Here is a 21,784-nt window from a genome sequence, read left to right as displayed (position 1 = left end):
CTATAAAATAAAATATAATATCCTTAAAACAAATTATTAGTCAACAGTACACATGTCCAGCATAGAATGATTTTGATTGATTGATTTAATCTTTATTTAATCAGGCATCTCATTGAAATTGAGAATGTTCAGCATCATAACCTCTGTCTGTCTCACAAGTTGTAGTACAAACAGGGGATGGGTTCCAACAATTTATAAAGAATTTTTTTTCACTTTTAGAAAATTAAGAATTTGCAGACTTCAGAAGAACATGAATGATTTCCATTTGAAAAATGTAACCTGACATCACTGACCCGCTCATAACAGACCTTGACAGGACAGACAGGGACAGATACTAACACCACTGTTCACATTACTGTATGATTAAAGTGTCAATTAGCTATCATACTAGTTAAAACAGTTGACCGGGCTGAGGGGCTGTGCTGAGTGAACACAGACAGGTGATTGGCTCGGACCATTTTAAACTGTGAATCCCGCGGACGGATGTTGTGTCGCGATAGGTTTCCTTTCTTCTTCTGAAGCCGTCGGCCACTTCCGGTTACATGACGACGACGGCGTTGATACAAAAAGATAGAAGGAAAACAGGAAAATACCTTTCTTGCCGAGAACAGTGGAAACTTAATATAAATAGCCCGATCTATGCTAACGCATTGTTTATGTGGCGACATAACTAACGGTAGATCTCAAGGTAGTCCGTCTGGATAACGTATGAGCAGTGAAAGCTCAAAGATATTTGGAGTTTATTGTTCTTCGTCTGCTCCCTCCAGCTAACTAAGCTATTTCTGTGCTGCCCTACGCTGCCTAGCACAGCCAGCTAACGTTAGCTAACGCTGGATGCCAACACAGTGTGTGCTCCTTAGGTCTCAATTAGCGAGCGGCTAGAAAGGAAACGGCTCCGTTAATCCGTTCAGTTTGCAGCTGGACTCCGCTAACCCTTCATCTAGCTCGGTGACATTAGTTGGGTGAGAATGGCAACATCGGCTCTGTACGCCTGTACGAAGTGTAACCAGCGGTATCCTTTCGAGGAGCTGTCGCAGGGCCAGCAGCTGTGCAAGGTTTGGGAGTGACTCTAAACAAAACACAAACAACACTGCTTTTAGAGACTGTGGAAGTGTGCGGGTATTTTTGCCGTCTGGGTGTGATGGTGTTACGACAGGCAGCAAGTTAGCAAGGCTCGGATTATGTAACAGCTTTTAAATTTCCAGCCTGGACATGCTAATACAGTCACTGAAACCTTGTTTATTATTATTCCACACGACCACGCTGTTTATTAAAGAACAATGGCACATTCATACTATATAATTAACAGCTGGTTATTTATCCGTGGGGCACAAGTATTCTTTTAAAATTGTATTGATGTACATATTTGCCAACTTGTTGCTCTTGTAGAGCTTCACAAGTAGAACTGCGGTGTACAGCTGAGGAACAGAAATCTTTTTCCGTAAGAGAGAAGTGTTGTAACGAAGGAAGTCAACCTTGGAGCCTTGAGTTCCCACCATTATTCTCTTAACAGTCAGTCTGCACTGATTCATATTTTAATAAAAGCTGAAAAAATGGATACTGTTATTATTCTGTGAACAGCCCCCAGCATTTTACTATTTTCTCCCTGAACATGCAGAGAACTTTTCTTTGCACTGGATAGTTAAAGCACAAAGTCAGCCAATGAACACTTTTATGCAGTCACAGTTAGATTTCTCCTTCAAGGACTTTTAAATATTCAAAAATGCCAGCTAAAGTTTTTTTTATGTGCTTATTTTCACCACATTGCCAAGCCCCCCTGTAATAATGTGTGGCCTTGACTGAACAAAAGCAGTTACAGTACATGGCAGTCTTTACTTCTTGTATACACCCAAATTGCCAGGCGCTGGTATTTCCACAGATGTTGCAGCCAAGAGTTGTTACACAACAAACAACTTAAAGGGGTGCCTTGTTTCTTTTTGTTAAAGTGTCCACTGGATATTATGTAATACAATTTGTCAGTGTTTGCCAACAGACACTCATGAACATTTATTTGTTTTGTTACCATAGGAGTGTCGCATTGCACACCCCATAGTGAAGTGCACGTACTGCAGATCTGAATTTCAGCAGGAAAGGTGAGACATGTGCATCTAATGATGAATTTTATTTCTGCTGATATAATGGATTTCTTTGCATTTTATACCATTTTATTTTTTCCTTACAGTAAAACCAATACAATCTGCAAGAAATGTGCCCAGAATGTCAAACAGTTTGGAACTGTGAGTAACAAGTTTGTCCTCTATTTTAATTGACACAGTTTTAACTCGTGTTGAATTCACTGATTCCAGTTGCACTTAGGGGTATATTTGTTTAAAGTCGCATCATGTGTAAGTACACTTTTAACTTTTAACTTTGTCTTTTGTCTGGCTTTACAGCCCAAACCCTGCCAGTACTGTAACATCATTGCAGCTTTTATTGGGACAAAGTGCCAGCGTTGTACTAACTCAGAGAAGAAATATGGACCTCCACAGACCTGTGAGCAGTGCAAACAGCAATGCGCCTTTGACCGCAAAGAGGAAGGCAGGAGAAAGGTATAAACCAGACACACATGCAGTCTAATTATAGAGTGAATGTGTAACAGTGAGTCTTATGAGTTACCGTCTCCTTACAGGTGGATGGGAAACTGCTGTGCTGGCTCTGCACTCTGTCCTACCGCCGTGTCCTGCAGAAGACCAAGGAGCAGAGGAAGGGCTTCGGCTCTTCCAACTCCTCATCCCTGAACGAGAAAGACCACCACTCCAGACCTCACCATCACCACCACCACCACCAACACAGACACAGCAGTTCTCACCACAAGTATGTCCTCTGTTGTGTCACTTCTCCCTCCTGCAGTCCCATGCCTAGGCTGCTCAGTCATTGAGTTTTAGCACAGAATAGTGCTAAAACTCAATGACTTTGTGTGTCTGTTGTGTGCTGTTATTTGCTAAGTTTACCTATCTTTCGCAGATTGAGTGGGAGCTTGAGTCCTGAGCAGGACCAGGGACTGTGGAAGCAGAGGTAACATGTTCCCTTTCATTAAACCCACTTAATGTACCTGAGAGAACTGTGTTTTGATAGCGTTTTTAGGCCCAGACTGTATATTGCCATCTGATTTTCTTTGCAGCCATAAATCGTCTTCAATCCAGAAGGAGACTCCAAAGAAGAAACCAAAACTGGAGATGAAGCCATCCAATGGGGACAGGTATGATAGGTGTTGTAACTGTTTGAGAAAATATGCAATTACTTTACTTACATTGTTGCTCTCATAAAAATAGTAATTCCTTATGCTCCCACTTGTTGACTACCCATCATGCTCTTTCCTTTCTCCCATCAGTAGTTCCATCACCCAGTCAATGGATTCTGGAGGAACAGACAACTTCATTCTCATCAGCCAGCTGAAAGAGGAAGTGATGTCACTGAAGAGACTTCTACAGCAAAGGGATCAGACCATCCTAGAGAAGGACCGAAAGGTAGGTCATCAGCCTGACCTGACTTCCAGCTGAAATGAGTCAAAGCTGCATCGCTGTTGTTGGTTGCTTGGATTTGTTCTAGTTGTTGATTATAAAACTCTCCTCCAGCTTACAGAGCTCAAAGCAGACTTTCAGTACCAGGAATCCAACATGAGAGTGAAGATGAACCAAATGGAGAAATCACACAAAGAGGCTATGGAGCAGCAGCAGGTAGGAAACTACACACTTAGGGGGAGGGATGATATAATCATTACTAAAGTATATCTTTTCATTAAATTTCTGTCCATCACTCTGCCTAGTTAACATAACTTCAAGTAAAATTAGTCACTAGTAACTCAGTAACTTCCATGCATCTGACAGGATAGGATAGGACAATGCATGGGAATAGATTTCCCTTTCTGTTATTTTGGTGAGAAACAATTAATATCACAATAGTCTTCTGACATGGTATGCCAGGTTTAATCATTTACCTCTATTAGGAAAGAATTGCTGAAAATTGTTAACCGTATATAGATCTATATAACAATTTAGTTATATAGCCAATATGATGGATGATTCACTTGTTGCCTAAGTTTGCAGTCTGTTGTTATGGATACAATGGGTGCATCGGTTGAGCCATTTCCTGTCAAACGCTGTGGTATTAACCTTTTTATTATGGTGGTTGTTTTGTAAGTGTGAATCTGTGACTGATGTGCTCCATATTCATTTGATGCACCAGACATGTTTTCATCAGTACAGTCTATGCAGTTGAAGGTAGCCCATGTGGGGAGATAACCCTTTAATTTGTAGGGTTGGATCGATGATGAAAAAAATGCTTTGAAACTGATTTCCTAAAACTACTAGTGTGTTTGCTGCAATTTAAAACACAATCAAAAGTTCAGGAAACTTGTAATGTACATTGTGCATTGTGATTTTTACAAATGCTTCCACTAAGGTATTAAAAATTGTGACCAGGCATCTAATTTCTAACACAGTTAATCATTTGTCTTCACAGGCCAAGAACAGGGAGTTGATGAAACAAGTGGCTGCTCTCTCTAAAGGAAAAAAGTTTGACCGGACAGGAAGTTCACTGCTGTTGCCCTAACAATAGGCTGGCCAGTGGGTAACAACACAGAGCGGCTTCATTGTTGTAACACTGTGAAAGTCTCCCTCCTGTGTTTCCTCATTGCCATCAACATCGATTACTTCTTAATTGGTAAAGCCAGAGACCATGTTGTACATGGAAATCAATTGTTGAATCAAAGAAACCTTTCTCTAAATGTCAACATATTTTAGATATTTTATGGCAACTTTTCCACTGGATCATAGGATGTGACTTTGGATGGGGTGGAGGATGGAGCCCTCGTTTTTAACACTGCCGGGCCAAAACAAAAAGCATGGTGTGCATATGTGGATAGCATTCTGTCGACTCTGTATCCACTTAATTTTTATGGATGTCATGCAATTTATTTATTCAACTGTATTTCTTAGCTTTTTTATTTCCTCACAACATACTAGGAGAATATCCCACATTTTGGGGTTTTCTTCAATAGCAATTAGTTATATTTTTCTAAATGGATGCGATTGTGGAAGACAAGTTCTCCTTAATGGAGACCCTGCGCAACTTTACAATGTATGCAAATGAGAGAAAGGTGACCACTGAGCTGCTGCTCAACAGTAGAGCTCTCGCTCAATAACAATTCATAAAACAACCAATGAACACTTTGAAAGGCTGTCTGATAGAGAGACACCTCTTGGCTGCCCTCTTTCTCACTGTGTGACAGCTGTAGTGCTTTGCTGTTTCTCTTTAGTGGAACGATTGTAATACTGCATGATTTTACTGCCAGATACCGGATGGCATTGTGGTCAGACTTCTTTCCCCCCCCTCCTTTTAATTAGTTTTTTAAGAATCACTTGTAAATGTATTACTGGGGTCAGCCATTGTATTTAAACTATTGCTTGTATCTGTTTTAGTGAGTACAGTATGTGTATGGTAAGGCCAGTTGAAATTAACATGTCTGTAGAAGATGCTTTTTAAAGGAACACACCTTTCATGCATTATTGGGCTGGTTTCATACCGTGGCGTCCAGGATCACTTTTGTACTTTTTTCCAAACCAAGTGTTTTAAAACTATTAAAACTGGCTAAACTGTTCCTGTACATCTTGTTTTTATTGACTGTATAGCTCTTTGACTTTTTGATAGAAAGTAGAAGTAGAAAGATGGTAGAAATATGGTGCTTCCAGTAAATACATTTTCACCTCTTAAGGATTACCACCATTTACTGAACTTGATTTGTTTAATTTTACAATACTTCCTGTCATGTGAATGTGAAGATGTTTGCTTAAAGACTGCACTTTAGTAAAAATCTACCCTGATAAGTCAGATTTTGGGATTCATTATGAAGCCCGTTGACCAAGGGAAACTAGGGTGAATAGGATCACGCACGCACTAAAACATGAATACAGTGGGCGGCTTGTAACGGTATTGTAACGGCTTGTATACTCTCTCTCTTACTATCTGTTCATATAGTGCCAATGAAGGGGCCCATTCTTCAGTCTAGGTTAATTAAATAAGTAGTATTAAATATTTGCAATGTCTAATATATACTACATAAATAAACCACAATATATTTAAAATCTAAAAGTTAACATCTACTCTTCACATGAATAAAAGTAAAGTCTTTAGGAATAATTATTTTTTGTGAGTTTATGTTCTATGTTAAGAAAATGTCATCCTGAATGACACTTGATTTCAGAAAAACAGTGCTGCTGTTGTGAGATTAACAACATCTGCAGACGGTCTGTCTTCAGAAGTCGAAAGGTTTTCACTATCCAGCTTCACCTGAGGGTGCCCTCAGTCAGTAACCACATTCATTAGATGTTTATTTAGCATAAAAAGAGCTAAACTTTCATTGGGAGTGATGGCTGCACTTAGTAGTTTGAAAAGGCCACTGAAGCGCAGGTAAAAAGTTATAGTTAGAATGACAAAACACAACCTGAACGCTGATCTACAAACAAAGATTGTTATTATTGTTTGGCCTTTATAAACATTTTATGGAGTGATAAGAAACAAAACTAATCTAAAATTAAATATAGCATATATTCCTTTGAAAGATTGCGGACCTTGGCTGTGTATAATACATGTTGCCAAAAATGATGTCTGGATACTGAATAATTTGCTTCACTGTAGCAAATTCGACAGTTTACTACGTATGAGGAGTACCTGAACACGTCACGTTGTCCATCCGGGTCACTTGGAGTTACGCTAGCTAGCACCAGTCAGTGGTCTTTTGCAATGTGTGACACACATAAATAAAAACAAGGTTTATACTGAAACCAAAAATACATTTGTGGGGTTTTTCTATCGGCCTCACAAAGCAGACTGACGGACAGGTGGAAATATGTTTACAAAATAGATTTTAGTTAACGTATTATAAGTTATTTTTTGTAGCTAGCATTGAGCTAACTTACTTTGGGTAGGGTTAGCATTCAGTAGATATATCAAGCTGGATAAAACCCAAGCTTACGAATCTGAATAGGAGTCACGCAAGGTAAGTGTATGATGCATTTATGCAATTTCTGATATTTGGTTTTCACTATATAACGGTAGGTAGTTAATTAGCGAACTTTAGCCAACGTAAGTAGCGCCATAATTTCTGTGCAGCACAGCTAATGTTAACGTTATCAGGGTTATATGTCACAAATCTTCAGGTCAAAATTATCAGTGAATTAGTTCACAATGAATTAGTTCACAATGAACTAATTCACTAATAATTGAGATTGAGATTGAATAACGATGTGACGGTACGTACATAACAAACAACTAACAAAAGTTACCAGTGCTAGCTACAATGATTGCCCATTATTATGATGCAGAAATAAACACTAAATCAACGGTGGGAAAATACTGACATTTACAATTCAGGGGCAACTTTAAGTAAGGCCAGTCCAGGTGTATGATTTTCCAGTCAGAAATGAAGATCAGAACATCTATGTGAGTGGAAACCAAGACAAGAGCAGGATTATCATACACCCACAAAAGAGAAAAATTCATGGCCATTTCTAGGTACAACAGCAAATCACAGAAGTTGCACTGTCACAAAGTGCTTCACAATCAAAATTAATTTAATCAAATGAAAGAATTAAAATCAAATTCATCAAATAAAAAACAAAAATAAACATATGAAAAACACATTGAGGACACTGGTTAAAAGCATAAAATACCACATTATCTTAAAGCCTGTCTGAATAGATGGGTTTTCAGTTGCTTTTTAAAAGAGTCCGCAGAGTCCAAGGATCTCAGATTTGGTGGGAGACTATTCCAAAGCTTTGAAGCTGTTGACTAGACAGCACAGTCACCCCAGGTCTAAGTGTCTAGTTACTTCTGAACCCTTTGAATTTAGGCACTATGTTTTCAGGGCTGTGTGTTACACAAAGTTCTTTGTATTTTAATGTAAACCTACTCAAATAAAAGCTGAAACTTTAATGTAGTATCCATTATTTTATTTGAAATTGAAAGTTAAAGCACAGAACCTGGAGAACAAAACTTGTGTAACTACAAATACTTAAAGTCTGCTCTGTACATGCCAAAATCTCTCTCATCTTGTATGAGATAAACACAAGACAATTTATATTTGGTATAGTAATAAGTTTTCCGAGCAGAGATTTGAACCTTGATTTAGCCACACCAGTTGATACATAAACAGTATGTATGGATGCATCACTCATGCATGATCATTCAGGGAACACAGTGATGTCTCACTAATGTTGAAAGTCACTTAGGATAAGAAGATGAGCCGAATGCCAATACTGTCAATGTTATGTCTCATGACCCTTCAGGATGTCAGACTCTGACAGTGACGAGGATCAAGATCGCCCATTCTCTCTAACGGGCTTCCTCTTCGGAAACATCAACGAAGATGGGCAGCTAGAGGATGACAGTGTTCTGGACAATGTGGGTGTTTTAAAGATAGTTTCTACCACAACATTTAAGAGTAATTTTAATCAGTGTTATTTTGCATTGCATTTAAAATATGATCATAATTTCTATTGGAAATTATTATGCATCATATCCAATGTACAATATGTACAATGTAGGATGCAATTTTTGATGATTAACTCCTCAAACCTGCTCATTGCAATGTTCTGTTTTGTTTCTACCCTTTTTCCTTACCCCAGGAGTCCAAAAAGCATCTGGCTGGTTTGGGTACTCTGGGTCTGGGCTCACTCATTACAGAGATTACTGCTAATGAAGATGGTGATCAGGAGGAAAACAGAGACTCTAGTAGTGTGGATGCTGAGGGTGAGGGCAAATATATCATGGAACCTTGCATTAATGTAGCCAGAAACAGGATGGAGTAATATTTTTTAACAATATTTTGCCTCATTCAGGTTGGGTGAAAAGCACTGAGGATGCAGTTGATTATTCTGACATCAGTGAAGTTGCTGAGGATGAGACAAAGAAGTACCGTCAGGCCATGGGGTCTTTGAAGCCCAGCAGGAAAACAGGTGATCATTTTATAGCTCCCAGGAGTCATATTTATTTTAGTTTTTCTTGCTTACATTATTTTGTCTTATGATGTATAAAACTTATTTGATTTTTAAAATTGAAAATATTTTTATCTTTAGAGAATGTTACATACTTTTTAAATTCATTTTTATTCTTTTGTTTAATGTAAACCTTTTGATATTCCTTAATCCTAGATGATGAGGATGACTATGATGCTGACTGTGAGGATATAGATTCTAAGCTTATGCCACCTCCACCACCACCAAGTCTCCCTACATCTGCTAAGAAAGATGAATCCTCCTCTCAGACCACAACTGGTAAATACATGCTTACTCATAATTAGTCCCTGGGGAGGAATTGTGTTTGGCTCACCCCTTCCATAGATGTTTGCTGTTTACTAAGCTGTACCTCGGGAGTCTGTAAGAAAGTGAATTTGCTAAGGGTACTTCATGAGGGGCAATGTTATTGTCAAAGGTTTAGATAGCCTCTGAAAAACAGATTTTACACTTGATTATGAAGTAAATTCAATAGCAGATCAGACTTGGTTCAAGTATTGTAGATCACAAATATCTAATGATGAAGTTTGATTGTCTCTACTGCTGCTGTGATCTGTCATCCTAGTAGTCGGTGAAGAGGGCGATGGCATCATCTTGCCCTCAATTATTGCACCATCCTCTACGGCTGATAAGGTTGACTTCAGCAGCTCCTCTGACTCTGAGTCAGAAACTGACCGTCCCGGCCAGGGCTCCGGGGTCGGAGGATCCCCAGACAGGCTCAACCTCCCTCTTGCTGGCATCATGCAGAAGGATGCTGCCAAAGCACTGCCAAGTGTCACAGAGCTTTTCCCAGAGTTTAGGCCTGGAAAGGTAAAGCATCTTCACAGGCACTGTACTGATTTGAACTTTATCATTAGGCATACCAAAGGTTTATTTTATCATCATTATTTTAAAATCATGGAGTGCACTGACACCCCGTTCTCTCTGCTGTACTACTAGGTGCTTAGGTTCTTAAGGCTGTTTGGTCCTGGAAAGAGCATGCCATCAGTCTGGAGGAGTGCCCGCAGGAAGAAGAAACGGAAGCACCGGGACGCTCAGCCTGGCACACCTCCTCCAGAAGGAGAGCCCACAGAGCAAAACCAGGAGAAGAAGTCTGGATGGATTTATGAGTATGCAACTCCTCCACCCCCAGAGCAATGTCTCTCTGATGATGAGGTAAATCTTTGTATGTTACATGCTATATCAAGCTCTCATAATATCACCTGCTACTTAAATAACTGGTATTCAATACTTTACATGCTTTTCTGCATTATCCAGATAACCATGATGGCTCCAGTAGAATCTAAGTTCTCACAAACTTGTGGTGACGGGGACAAGGAGACCGAGTCTCGACCTAAAGTAGCAGAATGGAGATATGGTCCAGCCCAGCTCTGGTACGATATGCTAGGCGTCCCAGAGGATGGAAGCAGTTTCAACTATGGCTTCAAGCTAAAAGATGAGCAGTCCAGTGAGCCTCAGATTCAGGAAACACCTAAAGAAATAACCGAGACTGCTCAGGAGGTACGCAGACATGAACATCTGTAGCCATCACAGTGAAATTACACTGATTGTGTTACTGATATTGTGTGTGATATAACTCTAGTTTCAGAGGCAGGACGACAGCAATGATGATGGTGATAATCATGATAATGATGATGGAGATGAGGACAGAGCTGCCCTTGAGAACGAGCTCTTCCTGATGGTCACTCAACTGCAATGGGAGGATGATATTATCTGGAATGGGGAGGACGTAAAACACAAGGGTACAAAGACTCAGCGAGCCAGCCTGGCAGGATGGCTACCTTCTAGTATGACACGTAACGCCAATGCTTACAATGCTCAGCAGGGTAAGATGCCAGGAAAAAATACACAATTCTAAAATTGTTAGTGTACAATGGTAACTGATGGTGAAGCAGCATGCTGTAATATTTCATGTGGGTAAAGGAAATGTAATAAGATTTTTAATCTTACAGGGCTGACAAGAAGTAATTCGCAGTTGGTGCCACCTACGCCTCCACCCATGCCCAAAATTTCTTCAATCTCTGGCTCAAAGCGGGAAAAAAACAACCATGATAATCAAGGTGAGTTTATTTTTGGGTCAAAATGTAAGTAATAGGTTCACCAGACCTTTTCACCTTGAGCTAATTTCTCATTGTTTGCATTGTTTTCATTTGTGTTTGTTCCTCCGCAGCCTCTCAGGAAGAAGACTGTCCCTGGTTCTCCATTTTTCCCATTGACAACGAAGAGTTAGTGTACGGACGCTGGGAAGACAACATTATCTGGGATGACCAGGAGATGGATCACATGCTCATACCACCTGTTCTCACACTGGATCCCAATGATGAGAATATCATTCTAGGTATATAAAAAAAAAAAATCATGTCATTAGACTGCATGTTCACTTTTGTTCTGCTTTATTCAAAATTGGCACCTTACACCTGCTAACCCAAAGCTTATTTTTAGACTGTTTTTTCTTTTTTTCTTTTATTGTGACACCTCCAAAACTGTTTCTTGTAGAAATTCCTGATGAAAAGGAGGAAACAACATCACATTCCCCATCAAAAGAAAATAAAAAGGAAAATGCAATCAAAAAGAGCCGCATCCTACTGGGAAAGACTGGGGTGATAAAAGATGAGCCACAGCAGGTATACTGCTTTATCAGGGCAGGGGAATAAACATGTTTGATGAAGAGAAATGGCGGATAAAAAGCAGTGCTTCTTCTTCTTCTTCGCCTCTAATAAGGAAGATCAGAGCTACATAATGAAGCAGCAAATATGTTAAAAAGAAATTTTAGTTTAGTTTAACCACCATAATGTGTCCGCAACAACTATGACATTTTGGACTCAAAATTGTAGTTAAGCATTGCAGTTGAAAATAGAAAAGGTTTGAATGGCATCACATTCCTTTCTCTCAATTCAGAACATGTCCCAGCCTGAAGTGAAGGACCCCTGGAACCTTTCCAATGACGAGTTCTACTATCCCAAACAGCAGGGCCTGAGGGGGACCTTCGGTGGAAACATCATTCAGGTCAGCAGCCCCTGAAAATAAACACTGTGATGGAATTGTGACAAATAATACAGAGTGGACGCAGTGCCATGACCTGTGAAATGTAGAATGTCATGTAATTTGATTGACTTTTGTGTTTTTAACAGCACTCCATCCCGGCACTGGAGCTGAGGCAACCCTTCTTCCCCACTCACATGGGGCCCATGAAGCTTCGCCAGTTTCATCGGCCAACTCTGAAGAAGTACTCATTCGGAGCATTGGCTCAGCCAGGTCCTCATGCTGTCCAGCCGCTGCTTAAACACATCAAGAAGAAGGCCAAGGTGGAGCCCTGCTCAGCACAAGCATTATTACTCTTTGAACACACAGCTGCTTTTCTTCCATTTCTGGATCAATGTCAGCGGTGTATATGTTAATATTTTTTGTATAGATGCGAGAGCAGGAACGGCAGGCATCAGGTGGAGGAGACATGTTCTTCATGCGAACACCACAGGACTTGACAGGCAAAGATGGAGATCTGATCCTGGCAGAGTACAGTGAGGAATATGCCCCTCTGATCATGCAGGTCGGCATGGCCACTAAGATCAAAAACTACTACAAAAGGGTTAGTCTGGTTTTTGTTTCTCACTCTCACAACTTTGCATAGGCCTTTAAAAATCTTAGAATGCTGTAAATAGCATTTTAGAAGTTTTAGAAACTTACAAGAAAACTAACAAGAGTTGTTAGACTACATCATGGTGTTGTTACTGTATTCTTCAGAAACCTGGAAAAGATCCTGGAGCACCTGACTGTAAATATGGAGAGACTGTGTACTGCCACACATCCCCTTTCCTCGGTTCTCTGCATCCTGGACAGCTGCTCCAGGTCAGCACCGTCAATATTCAGATTAGGTATTTATCATCGCTGGTCTGTTATCATGGCAAATATGTGACATGTATTATTTTTTTCTTTTAGGCGTTTGAAAACAACCTTTTCCGTGCTCCAATCTACCTGCACAAGATGCCAGAGACTGATTTCTTGGTTCTCCGAACACGACATGGCTACTACATCAGAGAGATTGTGGACATTATTGTGGTTGGTCAGGAGTGCCCCTTGTTTGAGGTTCCTGGTCCCAACTCCAAACGAGCCAATACCCACATCAGGGACTTCCTTCAGGTATGTTTAATTTACTGACTTCTTCCAGAAACATAAGCTGTTGCTGTTGCAAATGCTGAACTGTCATGTCTGTATTCTGTAGGTGTTCATTTACCGCTTGTTCTGGAAGAGCAAGGATCGGCCCCGGAGGATCCGCATGGAGGATATAAAGAAAGCATTTCCTTCACACTCGGAGAGCAGCATCAGAAAACGACTAAAACTCTGTGCTGACTTCAAACGTACAGGTAGATCTTGCTCATTCATTAACTCTGCACCCTGTATTTTCACCATTCAGTGATCATCAATGTGGTAGGACAAAAATCTAACCTAGTTGTTTTGTATCAGGGCAATGTTGAGGTTATAAAGAGATGTGCTGTTTGAAGCTGCATGAGCTCAGCACTGTGTGTGCACCTTGACTTGACAGATAGGAATCTGAGCAGGGACAGAGATTTTTACGCCTACTATGGATTTTATCCTGAAGGTAAGACGTAGTCTAAGGACAGTATAAGGACACAGGATACAAATGTTCACTATTTACAATTGCAAATCAAGCAAGGTTTTGGGAACATGGAGAACAAGATTTGGTTTTGCTTATTCTACTGCATTCTGTGATCAAGAGTAAGACGGCAGGTAAGAGAACATTTCCTTGTCCACATGCCAGGGATGGACTCTAACTGGTGGGTGCTGAAGCCTGACTTCAGATTACCTACAGAAGAAGAGATCAGAGCCATGGTGTCTCCAGAGCAATGCTGCGCTTACTATAGCATGCTGGTGGCCGAGCAGAGACTCAAGGTAACAACCATGTTTCACACTAAATAACTTGATTCAGATGATTAAGATAAGTGAGTATTGTGTCCACAGCTTCACTATAAGTTATTTAACTCCTCTAGGATGCTGGATATGGTGAGAAATCCTTCTTTGCTCCAGAGGAGGAGAACGAAGAGGACTTTCAAATGAAGATTGACGATGAGGTATTGATCCAAGTGCTTCCCAATAATGAAGTTAAGTGTTCTGGACTTGAGTTAACAAAAAGCAAAAAGACTTACACCACGCTGATCCTGTCTCACATCATAGGTGCGCACAGCTCCATGGAACACAACAAGAGCCTTCATCTCTGCCATGAAGGGGAAATGCCTGTTGGAGGTTACAGGAGTGGCTGATCCTACAGGCTGTGGAGAGGGTTTCTCCTATGTCAAAGTGCCCAACAAGCCAACTCAGCAGAAGGTCTGACTGGTTAAAGCAAAATTCTGCCACTCCATGTTCTGCTTTGTGTAGGTACAAAGGGTGAAAACTTTGGTCCTGTGTGCTCTTTCAGGATGACAAAGAGCCACAGCCTGTCAAGAAGACGGTGACTGGGACAGACGCTGACCTGAGGAGACTCTCACTGAAGAATGCCAAGCAGCTGCTGCGCAAGTTCGGTGTCCCAGAGGAAGAAGTAAGAGCATGGCGATATGCAAAAACATGGCCTTGATGTAGAAATGTCCAGTGAGACTAGAGAATCCCATGTTTGATCTGCAATAACCATGACAACCACTAATCACAACAATGGATAACTTAAACTTGTCCATTCTCCTGTTTTTTTTTTAATCATTCTCATTACAATATGTATGTAAGAAAAGCATGTGACATTGCTCTTCTGATATGGTATGTTATGGTTTTTAAAATTATTGCGTGTTTGTATGTGTGTTAGATCAAGAAGCTCTCTCGCTGGGAGGTGATTGACGTGGTCAGGACCATGTCTACAGAGCAGGCACGTTCAGGTGAGGGACCCATGAGCAAGTTTGCCAGAGGGTCTCGTTTCTCTGTTGCTGAACACCAGGAGCGCTACAAGGAAGAATGTCAGAGGATCTTTGACCTGCAGAACAAGTGAGACTCTTATTTAGAGCTATATTTGTCATTAGAAATTCTGTCTGAGCACACTTGGAGTCATTGTCCTTGTTGCACTCCCTCCACAGGGTGTTAGAATCGACAGAGGTGCTCTCCACAGACACAGACAGCAGCTCAGCAGAGGACAGTGACTTTGAGGAGATGGGGAAGAACATTGAGAACATGCTGCAGAACAAGAAGACCAGCTCCCAGCTTTCGCGTGAGAGGGAGGAGCAGGAGAGGAAGGAGCTGCAGAGGATGCTAATGGGCGAGGAGAGTGACCGTGACAACAAGGGACGCAAGGAGCGGCGCAAAGGCTTGTGTACTTCTCATACTAACTTCTCTCCATTCACTGACAACACGCGTTAACTGTGTAAAGTTGAAAAATCTCATGTCTCTCACTGTAAACATTACTTTCCTTCACTCTATAGCCAGTTCCTTGTCCACCAGCTCGCACAAGGACGACGATACGTCCTCTGTCACAAGCCTAAACTCTTCGGCCACAGGACGACGACTGAAGATCTATCGCACCTTCAGGGATGAGGACGGCAAGGAATATGTCCGCTGTGAGACAGTACGCAAGGCATCAGTCATCGATGCCTACACCAGGATCAGAACCACCAAGGATGACGAATTCATGTAAGTCTCTAATCAAACTTGAAGCTTTTTTATCTTTACAGTTGTATTTGATCCTAGAGAGTAACCCAGTGGACTGTTTCATAGCCACAGCCACAAAGTCTCATCTTTATTTAGCCGTGTCTCATTGATGCAATAGAGCAACATATGTTTGAAAAGAAACATTTGTTATATCATGTATTTACATTAAAATAGTTGGCAAATACATACTTGAGTGTTACTTGTAATTGTGTACCATCTAATGTTAACCAGCAGGTCAGCATAATGCTGGATTCTCTAATTGAGATTAATGGAGCTCATTAAGCAGAAAGCCAGAACCTTATGTCGTAGAAATGCCTCTAGATTAGGTCCGTTCAATCACCACAAATGAACCAGAGGATATTAACCAGCCAGTGATGTTTATATTTGTGGCTGCAGACGAAAGTTCGCCCTCTTCGATGAGCAGCACAGAGAGGAGATGAGGAAGGAGCGCAGACGTATTCAGGAGCAGTTGAGGAGACTGAAGAGAAACCAAGAGAAGGACAAGATCAAGGGACCCCCAGAGAAGAAGGCCAAGAAGGTCAAAGAGAGACCAGACCTCAAGGTAAAAGTAAGCTTGCTGATTCAGTACTATACTCCTCTCTCACTTTTTTCTTCATTAGCTTTTTAGTGCCCAGCTAAATGAAAACCTCAGGCCAATTTGCTTTCTTTTGGTCATTTTGTAGTATTGTTCTTTCAGCATTGTCATCATATAGCACAAGTAGGTTATTTGTCGTGTTCCTTAATGTTTGCCTCTTTTCCCTAGCTAAAGTGCGGAGCATGTGGAGCCATAGGACACATGAGGACCAACAAGTTCTGCCCACTGTACTATCAGACCAATGCCCCGCCTTCTAACCCAGTTGCCATGACAGAGGAGCAGGAGGAGGAGCTGGAAAAGACCGTCATCCACAACGACAATGAGGAACTGATCAAAGTGGAGGGCACCAAGATTGTACTTGGCAAACAGCTCATTGAGAGGTAGTGGATTGTCCTTGTTCTTCCTTGCCTTTATCATTTTCTTTACCTATCAGAAGTGCAGTATTTTCTAAACGGGATCTATGGACAGCAACAGTCCCTCAAAAGTATTTCAGAGATTCTGAGTCAAAACTATTCCCTACAGTTTGTAACAATTTTTTTCTCTTACAGTGCTGATGAGGTCCGCAGGAAGTCTTTAGTGCTCAAGTTCCCCAAGCAACAGCTCCCACCAAAGAAGAAAAGGCGTGTAGGCAGTGCTGTGCACTGCGACTATCTCAATGTAAGCAATGACGGTATACAGCTTGTTTTAACAATTTTTGAACTCACCTTTAGTGAGTGAGTTTAGTACCTTTAGCTGATGTTTTCCATTGTTTCTGTTTACAGAAACCACATAAGGCCATCCACCGCAGACGCACTGACCCCATGGTGACCTTGTCTTCTGTGCTAGAGAGCATCATCAATGACATGCGCGATCACCCCAATGTAAGATCAGTGATGAAAACACTCATTCACCCCAACATTTCATTGTTCCCATACAAAGCTCTGCAGTCTTTTACTACCTTCACCTCTTCTACGTAGACATATCCATTCCACACACCAGTCAACGCCAAGGTTGTGAAGGACTATTATAAGATCATCACTAGACCCATGGACCTGCAGACACTGAGGGAGAATGTACGCAAACGGATGTACCCATCGAGGGAGGAGTTCCGTGAAGCAGTGGAGGTTATCGTCAAAAACAGCGCCACCTACAATGGTAAAGTTAAAACAACATATTTAACAAAGGGCTCAAAAAGTGACTCATGTCGTACTGAGTCTTCAGTAAGACTTTTATTTTAAGCCTATAGCAGCGTGTCAAGATGGCTTTCTGTTTTTGTTTCACCAGGGGCAAAGCATCCGATAACACAGGTAGCACAGTCCATGCTGGACCTGTGCGATGCTAAACTGAAGGAGGTGAGTGTGAATATAACTTCACCACTTCTCGTCATATTGTTCATTTTCATTTACTCTGACACCTCTGTATGTACGTATGTGTGTGTGTGTGTCCAGAAGGAGGACAGGCTGGTGAGGCTGGAGAAAGCCATCAACCCACTGCTGGATGATGATGATCAGGTGGCCTTCTCCTTCATCCTGGACAACATAGTGACCCAGAAAATGATGGTGGTTCCTGATGTGAGTCACCTCTTCTTAGCATTTCTTTACCACACTTTACCACTGTCACTGATTTATTTTTTGATCAGGTTAGATATTTTTTTGATACTGAACAGGTTGCATTAAATAAAAGTAATGATCTGCAGCTCATTCTCTATCCCTCCCCTCTCTGTAGTCATGGCCATTCCATCATCCTGTCAACAAAAAGTTTGTGCCCGATTATTATAAGGTGATTGTAAACCCCATGGATCTGGAATCCATCCGCAAGGTGAGGGTCATACAAGGTGTAAACCTTCAAACAAATATCCTCATTTGATATTTTTTAAATCAGCAATACAAAGAAATTTAACAGAAAATGTTCCTCTTTGTCTGTTTGTATTTCATGGATCAACAGAACATCTCAAAACACAAATACCAGAACCGAGATGCCTTCCTTTCAGATGTCAGTCTTATCCACACCAACAGCATCAAGTACAATGGTAAATACATTAACATCACTGTTAACCAAACCAAACCAAACCTCTGCAGTCAGCGTCCCTTAAAAACTGTGTGAGTAACTTCAAACAGATTTCTGAAGTTCAGTAAAAACAAATACTTGTCTTTCACAGGCCCAGACAGTCCTTACACCAAGACAGCCCTGGAGATTGTCAATGTGTGCAAGCAGACCTTGGCGGAGGTATGTTGAGTCTGATTCTGTGGGTTAAGGGGAAGAGTCATGACTATTTATGCAGTGAATTACACTGGGCTGGGATTTAACATATTATCAGAACACCTGCAAAGCAAAGCTGGGAACAGTGCAAAGGGATTTTAAAAGTGAAAATCTGTTGTTCTTTAACACTGTGTATCTCTTTTGGGTCAAATTTGGAAAATTACAACAGCAAATATATACCAGCAGTATTTTCATGAGCAGGAAAAACACTGATCAGTGTATGAATTGCCTGTTTTTGTGTTTCCAGTACGATGAGCACTTGACCCAGTTGGAGAAGGACATCTCGACTGCTAAAGAGGCAGCTCTGGATGCAGCAGACTTGGAGAGTCTGGACCCAATGACTCCAGGGCCATACACACCACAGGTAGGAGAGCAGCGAGGACTCTGTTTTTATATACTAGCTTGGCAATTGGTGGTTTCCAGGGTATCTTTCCACATTGACAATAGACTTAAGGCCTCTAGCTGTTTATGTGCCACACCAGGTAGTCAAAACCTTTCTGCGTACAGTAGTCTCCTTGCCACACCTTGCAGTGTTCTTCCTCCCCTAGTATTTTTTTTCTCGTTCTCTGCACTAACTCTCCTTTCTAGACTTTCATGTTTCCTCTCTACAATGTACTTTCTTCACTGTAGTGTCTTCTTTCTCCCAACCTGTTTTTCTCCTTCAATCCCACCGTCTTGTCCTGTCTCTCCATTTGTGTGTGCCACTCTGTGTGGTGTTGGCCAGCCTGCTGATCTGTTTGACAGCGGGGCTTCAGGGAGTCTGCCCAGAGAGCCCAGCAGCCTTTTCTCTGAGGGACCTCTAGTGGTTGCTCCAGAGAAGAGAGGGGGGCAGGTATGGAGAGAGACAGAAATAAGGCTTGCAACCACATGCCACCTCTCCTCAAACTATCCTCAGAGCACCAGGCCTGTTTACACACTTTGTTGTACCTTATGTACAAGCCCTTTCTTACAAAGAACATTACAGATAACTGATGAGAATTGTTATTTTGCGCCTTGCCTTCGTCATTTGGCAAGGGCGTTCTCAGACTTTTATGGTCCTATTTCTCAGGGACGCCACAGCAGAAGACCTGGGGAGGAAGAGTCAGATGTGGACATTGAAGGCTTTGAGGAGGAAGATGATGGCAAACCCAAGACTCCTGCTCCTGTAGGACATTGATTTTATGAAAAGTCATTGAGTTCTTATGAGGTCACCACTGATGTACATGTATAAATGAATGAAAATGCACCTTGCATATTTATATAAGTACTATATCAGAATCACCTCCCTCTATAGTCATTCCACTGTTGTGGCTAAAAATGACCATTTAACAAAACTTTTCCTTTAACAAAGTAGACACATACATCCTCACCCCAAAGCAACTGATTGTATTGGAGCAATACTTTATTAACAAATTTAGGAAATGTGTTTAATTCTTGCACAGTCTTAGGAAATGTGTAGATATGTTTTAACTAATCATTATTCTTTGATTGAATTTTATCTACATAATTAATTTGCTTATGGCTTTCTTAATTGCTTCTCGTTTGTCTGACCCATGTCTGTAGGCAGAGGATGCAGAAGGAGATCTTGAGGATGAAGATGATGAAGAGGAGATGTTACTGCCACCTCGCAGACGGGTGCACGACCAGGAGGAAGAAGAGGAGGAGGAAGAAGATGAGGAAGGAAGATTGAACCGCCCTGCCCAAGCCAGCGTGCTGTACCAGGACCTGCTCATGTCTGATGGAGAGGATGACGCCAGTGAAGAGGAGGGCGACAACCCTTTCTCCTGTAAGTCCACCTGAGGTGGAAATGGGGTCTTTTAAAGCAGGACATGTTCACAGCTAAAGTAAAGAAACACAAGATCTTATGGAGATGAATAGGGAAAAATTAAGTGAAATGTTCTCCTAATGGCATAAACGATCATTAATCATTCATATGTGAAGTCTATGTGCTTTGTGTTTGACATTTATGCTGATGCGTTGTGTGTCCCCTCCAGCCATTCACCTGTCGGAGAGCGGCAGCGACTCTGACAGAGAGGTGGATGTGCGACCTCCACCTCCACGGAGAGCTCAAGAGACAGCACGCATGGGTATGGAGCAGGATGAGAGCATGATGTCCTACGATGGTGATGGACCTGATGAGCCTCACATGGAAGACAGCAACGTCAGGTACAACAGGCCCCGGAGTGAATACTACTAAGTACTCTAATGCTTAAGAATAGATAAATTATATTATATTAGTGGACGCTTCCTTTCTGAATCAAATTTTAAAATGTTGTCACATGCATTGCTATATGCTGATGTAAGTCTTTAACACCTCTTTCTGACTTTCTCTGTCTCCTGTATCAGTTACGGCAGTTATGAGGAGACAGAGAGCCGCAGTCAGATGCAGCCTTCTAGCATGGGTAATGGAGAAGAATACGGCATCAGTGAGGAGGAAGAGGAAGATGAAGAAGATGAAGCACGGAGGAGAGGACCAGCTGTGCTCTCCCAGGTCCAACTCAGTGAAGACGAGGAGAGCGAAGAGTTCAGATCTATCGGGGGAGACAGCGACATGGACTCTGACAACTAGTTAACTTTTTTGTTGTTCTTTTTGTTTTCTATACACAGTATCAAGAAAACATTGTTTTAAAATCGAGAAATTCAGATTTCTCAGGTAAATATTGTACATTTTTCTAATTTTGTAAATGATGGTTTATGTTTATAGCTTTCTTATGTACTGTTAGCTCTGTTGTGCCTCTAGGGTACAGCACAACACATTCTAAATTTCAATTTGCCTTTTATATGTGCATCATGATGTATTTTGACTTGGCAGTTTGTGTTTAGTTGTTTTGTACTGCTTTAACACATTCATATCCTGCGCTCATAAAAAGTTTAGCAACTCTGTTGGTTCTCCCCCACTGCCAATTTAAAAAATAGAATAAACAGAATTACAGGCACCATCTCTTTTTCTCAGATTTTTAAAGAAAATCTATTTGTATATGTCTACATATTCCTCTAATCTGTCTACATTGTGATGAAAGATGCACAGCACTTGTGACGAGCTCAGGTTATTTTGTCATAAAAGCATAAGTGCAACAGGTTTTGTGCTCAAAGTGCATTTTGTGCAGGTGTGACAAAACACAAGGCTTAGAATATCTCAACGAAAGAATAAAACATGACTGAGTTGTGTTATAGGATGTTACTGATAATGATTAAAAAAAAATTTGAAAAGTGTATCATATAATCAATATTATTTATCAGCATTAACAAATTGTTTTTTTTTGTTTTTTTTTTTTAGCTATTTCTGAATTCATAAACAAAACTCACAGTCAACAGCAGAGGG

The 21,784-nt window shown here is 41.1% G+C and overlaps 2 protein-coding genes across 9 annotated transcripts; both read left to right on the top strand.

Annotated features, from left to right (window-relative positions):
* The first annotated feature begins 531 nt into the window (after positions 1-531).
* On the top strand, positions 532-5,599 carry fam76b (family with sequence similarity 76 member B). 2 transcript variants are annotated; one of them, XM_022762452.1, is made up of 10 exons: positions 532-1,055; positions 2,029-2,093; positions 2,183-2,237; positions 2,394-2,549; positions 2,630-2,814; positions 2,965-3,015; positions 3,122-3,199; positions 3,335-3,467; positions 3,576-3,677; positions 4,462-5,599. In XM_022762452.1, the coding sequence occupies exons 1-10, from the start codon at positions 969-971 to the stop codon at positions 4,549-4,551; spliced, it is 1,002 nt and encodes a 333-aa protein (XP_022618173.1). In that variant the 5' UTR covers positions 532-968; the 3' UTR covers positions 4,552-5,599. The 2 variants fall into 2 exon arrangements, with proteins under 2 accessions (XP_022618173.1, XP_022618172.1); XM_022762451.1 differs by having other exon boundaries at positions 3,332-3,467.
* A 1,145-nt stretch (positions 5,600-6,744) lies between these two features.
* Positions 6,745-21,630, top strand: LOC111234453 (transcription initiation factor TFIID subunit 1-like). 7 transcript variants are annotated; one of them, XM_022762558.1, is made up of 41 exons: positions 6,745-6,997; positions 8,286-8,400; positions 8,625-8,748; positions 8,838-8,954; positions 9,150-9,272; positions 9,577-9,821; positions 9,951-10,166; positions 10,269-10,511; positions 10,594-10,837; positions 10,964-11,071; positions 11,182-11,349; positions 11,508-11,635; positions 11,910-12,017; positions 12,143-12,316; positions 12,424-12,597; positions 12,753-12,857; positions 12,948-13,148; positions 13,231-13,372; positions 13,789-13,919; positions 14,018-14,098; positions 14,202-14,351; positions 14,443-14,562; positions 14,818-14,993; positions 15,083-15,309; positions 15,425-15,632; positions 16,047-16,218; positions 16,414-16,625; positions 16,794-16,902; positions 17,007-17,105; positions 17,202-17,379; positions 17,509-17,576; positions 17,673-17,795; positions 17,950-18,042; positions 18,169-18,253; positions 18,383-18,450; positions 18,731-18,847; positions 19,208-19,315; positions 19,532-19,627; positions 20,026-20,248; positions 20,457-20,628; positions 20,809-21,630. In XM_022762558.1, the coding sequence occupies exons 2-41, from the start codon at positions 8,287-8,289 to the stop codon at positions 21,029-21,031; spliced, it is 5,973 nt and encodes a 1,990-aa protein (XP_022618279.1). In that variant the 5' UTR covers positions 6,745-6,997; position 8,286; the 3' UTR covers positions 21,032-21,630. The 7 variants fall into 7 exon arrangements, with proteins under 7 accessions (XP_022618279.1, XP_022618278.1, XP_022618281.1 ...); XM_022762557.1 differs by having other exon boundaries at positions 15,083-15,315; positions 16,047-16,212; XM_022762560.1 differs by having other exon boundaries at positions 15,083-15,315; positions 16,420-16,625.
* Positions 21,631-21,784: the final 154 nt, after the last annotated feature.

This window comes from Seriola dumerili, unplaced genomic scaffold (assembly GCF_002260705.1).
Source record: "Seriola dumerili isolate Sdu_G_001 unplaced genomic scaffold, Sdu_1.0 BDQW01000449.1, whole genome shotgun sequence".
NCBI classification, from domain to species: Eukaryota; Metazoa; Chordata; class Actinopteri; order Carangiformes; family Carangidae; genus Seriola; species Seriola dumerili.
This window is presented reverse-complemented; position numbering and strand designations above follow the sequence as displayed.

Coding starts and splice junctions, on each gene's coding strand:
- fam76b (XM_022762451.1), top strand. CDS start 969: ATGGCAACATCGGCTCTGTACGCCTGTACGAAGTGTAACCAGCGGTAT. Junction 2,238..2,393: donor ATGTCAAACAGTTTGGAACT/GTGAGTAACAAG, acceptor CTGGCTTTACAG/CCCAAACCCTGCCAGTACTG. Junction 3,200..3,331: donor AAGCCATCCAATGGGGACAG/GTATGATAGGTG, acceptor TTCTCCCATCAG/TAGTTCCATCACCCAGTCAA.
- LOC111234453 (XM_022762556.1), top strand. CDS start 8,287: ATGTCAGACTCTGACAGTGACGAGGATCAAGATCGCCCATTCTCTCTA. Junction 10,838..10,963: donor TGCTTACAATGCTCAGCAGG/GTAAGATGCCAG, acceptor TTAATCTTACAG/GGCTGACAAGAAGTAATTCG. Junction 18,848..19,207: donor CAGGGCCATACACACCACAG/GTAGGAGAGCAG, acceptor GGTGTTGGCCAG/CCTGCTGATCTGTTTGACAG.